Source organism: Ochlerotatus camptorhynchus, unplaced genomic scaffold (assembly GCF_037179485.1).
Source record: "Ochlerotatus camptorhynchus isolate MF236.1 unplaced genomic scaffold, CSIRO-AGI_Acam_v1.1 ptg000094l, whole genome shotgun sequence".
NCBI lineage: Eukaryota > Metazoa > Arthropoda > Insecta > Diptera > Culicidae > Ochlerotatus > Ochlerotatus camptorhynchus.
This window is the reverse complement of record NW_027040584.1, coordinates 4,462,663-4,469,895: the sequence shown is the minus strand read 5'-3', so window position 1 is coordinate 4,469,895 and position 7,233 is coordinate 4,462,663. Positions and strand designations below refer to the sequence as shown.

Genomic DNA, 7,233 nt, shown 5'->3' with positions numbered 1-7,233 from the left:
TATATCGTTTTGCTGTATACAGACAAAAAAAGTGGAAACTCTTTTAAAACAGATAGGGGAATTTACGTATTCTCGTCAATCTAAGCAGTGTCCACACTTCTATTAGCATTTTCTCAGCGTCACGCACATATATGACGTGTCTGTTGGTTTACATTCATCTGCTGCTTGCTTCTCTATCCGTTTTAATCGACAGAATTCTTCAAAACTGTTTGAAAGCGTTTTTACAACGCTCCAAACTTCTCAGGTGAGTGTGACTATTGTCGGCAGCCTCGTTTTCTTCGGCAACCTTCCCATTAGAACTGCGTGTTAACCAGCTGTTCTATTATCGGCAACTTGAAATCAACCCCATTTTAGAGTACGTATGCTTCATTTGAATAAAAATCTGCCATAACAGGACTGCTCAGACGTACACATACAATCAGATTGAAGCTGAAAGACTAAAGAATCGTTTGGATGCATTCAGGGAAGTGTGTTGATGGGAAAACATCGAGGGGGGCGACACATCTAAATCTCAAGTTTAGATGCTCAACAAATCTCATACTAGCGAATCAATCTTCGAAAAATCTTTTTTCATTTGTCGCATCTACTTGCATCGCTCATCATCTTTTTGCAGGAAATCTTCAGAATCGCCATCAATCTTCTTTCTATCTACTCAGCGTGCGCGCAGCTAGCCACAGCAAAACACAATCTTTTTTGCATCGTAGATAGAGTCGTCCCCCTCGGAAAACATAGTGAAATTAACGTTTAAATTTTGGTTGCCGAAAACAGTCAATGGGTGCCGAAGCCGACATTTACCCTAGCAGTAAATTTTTATTTAACTTATTTAACCCCAATTAACCTTAAAATTACGAAATTAAAATCTTATTATTGCAGGCAACCTTTGGGGTCGTTCAAACAATCGCATCGTTCAACATTTGTTGGCCATCCCTAGTTGGCTGCGCATCTCCACAATCCAGCAGGCCCCTCGTTTGATCGAGCGAAAGCAACCCTGGCATGCGATCGCCTGTGACGGCTAAATGACAACGAGAATTTGGTATAGGTCTACCATCGATCGGGGTAAGTGTCAGATGAGGAAAACAAAGACTATAAAGCCAAGAAAGTACACAAAGCCGTGCGGTGTAAAAGTTTTGCTTAAACGAAAATTATAAAGTGTTGCGAGAGGAAACAGGTGGGCAGGGATTTCTTCCGTAAATTTAATATCAGAAACCAGAATTTAGGAGTTCGTAGAGATATTATAATTTTCCTGTAAATAGGTTATATAGTTTGTTATAAGGTAGTTTGTCTATATCTATAAGTGTGTTCGATATTAATTTTATTGTATGTATGTGGTCGGTATCGGTGTAAGCTTTAGCTGTTAGTGTTTTACTCACGTTTAGTCCCCTTTCTGTAGTTGTTTTATTTTATCTGTTTTTGAGAGTACTGGCTGCAAGCTGTAATATTTGTATTGTTTAGATTTAGAAGAAATTCTTTTATTTATTTCCTTACCGCGATTCCAACTTTGAAGGCTAGTTTTTAGGTTAGATAGTAGCACTATTTAGCAGTAGTACCCTAAAAGCTATTAATTTAGGCTTAGGATAGTTATAGGTTCGATTAAATTCAATTATACTCACTAGATTAGGTAGTAATGTAAGTTCAAATAATAGTAATATTGATTACTTTTAAATCAAACTATATATAATTTAGTATTAAGCAAAACTTTTACACCGCACGGCTTTGTGTACTTTCTTGGCTTTATAGTCTTTGTTTTCCTCATCTGACACTTACCCCGATCGATGGTAGACCTACCAAATTCTCGTTGTCATTTAGCCGTCACAGGCGATCGGATGCCAGGGTTGCTTTCGCTCGATCAAACGAGGGGCCTGCTGGATTGTGGAGATGCGCAGCCAACTAGGGATGGCCAACACTCCCCCCAGGTAAGCCGGACGTCTGGTCGGCTTGTTCCCCTCCGCGTCGAACATCCAGGACCGCCAGTTTGGCCACAGGGCGATCGAATATGCCAGTCGATGTCCTTACTGTAGCTGACCTGATTCGACCATCTTTGCCTGGTTGCGTTGCGATGACTCTACCTTTCGGCCAAGAATTCCGGGGTAGGTTGGAGTCCGATAGCCAGCGCTTCCAAAACTGATTGGCCAGCGCTTGTGATGTACGCCAGTTTTGTTTGAGAAGGGCGCCACTGTCATCCAGCGAGGTAAACGGTTTCGAGCCATCCGACGACCCCAGAAGAAAGTGGTTCGGTGTGAGTGCAGGTGACGACTCGTTATCGATAGGCACGTGAGTGAGTGGTCGGGAGTTCAGCGTGCTTTCAACTTCCGTGAGTAGGCTCCTCAGCACTTCTTCGGATGGCTTCCTTGAAGGGCAGATGGCCATCAGATTTTTCTTCAGGCTCCGGATTAGCCGCTCCCAACTGCCACCCATATGGGGAGCCAGAGGTGGGTTGAAGGTCCAGCTCGTCTCCGTGGTTACGAATTCCTTCATAACCTGTTCGTAGTCGACTGCTTCTTGCAGGTTCTTGAGTTCACGGCTGGCGCCAATGAAATTGGTACCCCGGTCGCTCCGAATAGTCCTTGGAGTTCCGCGTCGGCCCATGAAACTTCTAAGAGCAATTATACATGAGCTGGTGCTTAGCGAGTTGGCCAACTCTATATGGATCGCCCGTGTCCTAAGACAGGTGACGATCATTCCCCATCTTATCTCCGTTCTTCTTCCGATAACAACTTCCATGGGACCGAAGTAGTCAACGCCGACATGAGTGAAAGGGCGTGTGAAAGCAGCTAGCCGTTCCGCTGGGAGGTCCGCCATGATTGGAGGTTGTGGAATCGAGGACTCGTTTTTGCATCGCTGGCAGCCCTTCCTTGTCGCCGCATACTGAACGCGAATGCGAGGAATGACGTACTTTTGACGAAGTTTGTTCACTATGGCTTCGTGGTTTTGATGGTGGAATTTTTCGTGGTAGTGGGCGATTAACAGGGAGGTAACAGGGTGGTCGTTAGGAAGGATCACTGGGTTCTTCGTTTCTTCGGTGGCGTACTGGCAGGCGGCTGTTCTACTCCGCATTCGTATTACCCTGCGATCGTCTAACCAGGGTGTCAGCTTGTATAAACGGCTGCTTTTAGGAAGGGTTCTATCTGGTGTATCACTGCGGTTGTTCAAGAAGAAGGCTACTTCATCGGCATAACCTTCTAGTTGAGCTAGGCGAAACAGAAAACCTTCAGCAGCATACAGTTCGTCTCTAGATAGCGGTCCATTTTCAGCTGGCTTGTTTGTACTCCTTCGACGGCAGTTTCCGACAAAACGGTGAACGTAAGCAACCCCATTGATGAGCTTCTTCCAGCTAGAGAACTTCGAGACGATAATCATAGGATCGGACAAGGAGAGATGTGCCACGAAGGAGGGTCGTAACTCGTTGTCTGTAGGATCTGACTTCGACGAGACTTTCGGCCAATCCGATTCGCTACGGTAGAGAAAATCGGGACCTCTGAACCACCTGGATTCGGGAGTAAGATCAGGTTGTGTATCCCACTTGGTACCATCATCTGCAACGTTTAGTTTTGTCGGTACCCAAAACCAATCTTCCGCTTCTGTAACGTCGAGTATTTCACTTACACGATGTGCCACGTACGTGCTGTATCGTCGATGATCCGAATTGATCCAGCTGAGCACGTCACGAGAGTCGGTCCAGAAGAATTCATGATGTATCGTAGTCTGAAGGGTTTGCGTAACCGACCTTGCTAATCTAGCTCCTATGAGAGCTGCTTGCAGTTCCAGTCGTGGGATGGAGTGGAACTTCAGGGGGGCCACCCTTGTCTTGGCTGCAACTAAAGAGCAGCATACGACGCCATTGTGTTCGAAACGGAGGAACATGGCGGTGGCTATACCGTTTTCGCTGGCGTCTACGAACATATGTAGCTGTACTTTACAGTCACTGGGGATCATCGAAGATCGAAGACACCGTGGTATTCTGACGCTTTCCACCTGCGGCAACACTTTCAACCATCTGGCCCACTTCTCGTACAAGGAATCGCCGATTTCTTCGTCCCATTGAACTCCGGCACGCCACACTTCTTGAAGAAGAATTTTCAAGAACATCAGGAAGTGAGAAATCAGTCCAAGGGGGTCGAAGATAGTCATGAGGACTTGGAACATCTGACGTTTTGTGGGTCGACAACGACCGGTGAGCAGATCGGGATTGTAGCGATTCCATCCGATTTTGTATACGAATTCGTCGGCTGTTGTGCACCACCACATCCCTAGCACTTTCTCGGTAGCCATCGGTCCCATCGACATATTCATGTTCTTCTCCGTAGTACTGCTTTCGCTCAGCGCGTTTAACACCTGGCGTGAGTTGCTCACCCAGTTGCGTATTTCGAAGCCACCTGCAGAATGTACTTGCCGAACCTCTTGCGCAAGGCGAATGGCATGCTCAGGCGTCTCGGTGCTAAACATCGCATCGTCCACGTAATGCCGCTTCTTTATGACATCAGCTGCCTCAGGAAACTCTCCAGCAAACCGGTCCGCGTTAACATTTTTTACATACTGGGCACTAGCTGGGGAGCAGCTGGCGCCGAATGACATTACATTCATTACGTAGACCTGGTTCTCGCCAGTCTTGTCCGTCCAGAAGAACCGCAGACACTGTTGATCTTCCAATCGCATAAGGATCTGGTGAAACATTTCCCGTATGTCCCCAGTGACGCCGACCCGGTATTCACGGAATTGCACCAATATTGCAAAGAGTGAACACAGCTGATCGGGACCTGTTAGCAGCGCAGAGTTCAGGGAAACGCCAAATACTTTCGCAGCTCCGTCCCAAACAATCCTTATTTTGCCGGGTTTATTGGGGTTGAAAACTGGGAAGATTGGCAAATACCATACTTTTGGGTAGTGTTTGTTTAACTCTTCATCTGACAGTTGGCGAACATATCCCTTAGCCAGATAATCAGACATTTTCTCATTCAGAGCACTGGCTAGCTCCGGATCCTTCTGCATTCGCTTCTCGAGGCCGTAGTGTCGACGTAATGCCATTTCTTTACTATCTGGCAGACGAACACCATCATAGCGCCATAGTAGTCCTGTCTCATACCGGTTACCTTTGAACTTGGTTAGAGATCGGAGAAGTGAGACGGCTCGTTGATCGTCTGTTGACAGCAGATCTTTGCTCGTTTTCATGATGCCTAGACTGTCCATCGAAAAGTATTCCTTTACCATTTGATGTACGTCTTCGTCGGATTGATGGCTGCACTCGCAAGCGTGGAACGTATAGTGGACAAAGTTTGAGGTATTACTAGTATCACATCCCCCGCATATTGTCCAGCCAAGTCTTTTTTTTTTTTTAATACTTTATTATAGAGATTTTTAGCCATAGGCTAGTTCATCTCTTTCCAGCCAAGTCTGGTTTTAACGGCTATAGGTTGTTCCAAACTTCCCTCCTTACTTTTCAGCACCAGGCCAACTGAAGCGTGCTTCAGGCCGATGAGGATTTGTGGACGAACGTTCGTATAGGATCCGATCGGCAAATTCCGACAGTGTGGGTACTGTTGCGCAATCTCCTCCATTTTGAGAGACTGGCATGGTAGTAACAACTCTTTCACCGTTCGAACTCCATTAAGTTGGTACTCCTTAGCGTGGTTCTGCGTACCAGTTATTTTCAGGCGATGGGCACCGATCTTTCAGCAGAGCAAATAAAACACACAATTGCAATATTTGCCACATGCTACAAAGCTGTAATGTTTATATAATTAAAATACATATTAAAATACAATACATTACAGTACTTACAACTTCGGTGTCTTCTCGCATTGGAATAGCCAACAGAGCGATTTGCTCTTCCAATGCGGCCGTGCCGTCGCTTGCTTTCACTGATCTAGTGTGACTGTGATCATTGACAGCACGGGCGTGTCCGAGAAAACCCCGAAGAACGACATACAAACACACAACAATATCACACATTTCTTCAAGGGGCTCGTCGAGCAAACGCAACAACATTTTTATGAATTAAAATAAATTTAGCGAGGGTTCACTTTTACCCCTTACTCCCCTATAAAGTGTACCCCGTATTCCCCTAATATCTCATGAACTGTTGTTTAAAGACATAGTATTCTAAAACCATGCATAAAGTGCTTATGTTTTACGAAAAATAGAGCTGGGAAAAAACATTTCCTCCAAAAAGTAGGAATGGGGTCAAATTGTCCAAAACACATACCTATAAGGCTCTCCGGTCTATGGGACCACGTGCAATCGATTCCCCGGATGATTTTCCTTCGGAAAAGTTGTTTTTCATGACCGAAATTCAGCGGGCTGTTGAGATATTGAATTTTGGGTAATTTTGGACCCATTTTTGCCCATAGTGGCGCTGGTTCGCGTTTGACAGAAAATTGGTTCAAAAAAGCCCTCTTATTGTCTCCTCTTCCTCTTAGGATTCTTTGTGTAAATTTCACTGGATCTGGTTAATCGCAGCAACTAAAGGGCGAACACGAAATTATTGCGACACCGAAAATGTCATGCCAATTTTCTTATAATGTTTAGAATCAAACCAAAATTTTAGGGTAGTTTTATACATATAATTACTTCAAAAATCAAAAGAAAAGTTAATCGATGGAGCCTTGAGTGTAAAATTGAACGCATTTTCGCTTGATGCCCTCCATCAAAGTCTTTACAGTGTCAAGAACGGCAAAAGGCGCTTCTCGAGGCACTCAGATTTGTAGATCTCGCCATTTACTGTGCCCTTTATCACGAAAGGCTCACTCCTCAGTCCGCAAGAGCAGATGCCCTGCCAAATGAGATATTTGGAGGCGAACTTCGACATTTTCTTCTTCTTAAATTTGTCGTCCACATCGAACTTGCTCTTGCCGGTGAAAAACTCCAACCCCGGAATTTGCTTAAAATCGCTTTTTATATACGTTTCGTCGTCCATCACACAGCAGCCATATTTTGTCAGCATCTTCTCGTAGAGCTTCCGTGCCCGAGTTTTAGCCGTCGATTGTTGCCGCTCATCGCGGTTTGGGAAGTTCTGTACCTTGTATGTATGTAGTCCAGCTCTCTTCTTTGCATTCTGGACGTAGCTCTGCGACATGCCGATCTTTTTAGCCAAATCACGGCTTGAGACGTTGGGATTTGCTTTAATCATCCGCTTCACCTTCCTCTCCGTCTTTTTGTTCTCCGGTCCCGGTTTTCTTCCAGCTCCTTTGCCGTGGTCCAACGTCAACCGCTCCTGGAACCGCTTCAACACTCTGGAGA

At 45.3% G+C, this 7,233-nt stretch overlaps 1 protein-coding gene across 1 annotated transcript; it reads right to left on the bottom strand.

Annotated features, from left to right (window-relative positions):
* Nucleotides 1-1,887: 1,887 nt before the first annotated feature.
* On the bottom strand, nt 1,888-5,205 carry LOC135698806 (uncharacterized). Its single transcript, XM_065218939.1, has one exon. It carries the CDS (start codon nt 5,203-5,205, stop codon nt 1,888-1,890), a length of 3,318 nt encoding a protein of 1,105 aa, XP_065075011.1.
* Between the last annotated feature and the right edge of the window lie 2,028 nt (nt 5,206-7,233).

What these genes read in the sequence shown, in the direction of transcription:
- LOC135698806 (XM_065218939.1), bottom strand. Translation starts at nt 5,205, where the DNA reads ATGGTAAAGGAATACTTTTCGATGGACAGTCTAGGCATCATGAAAACG.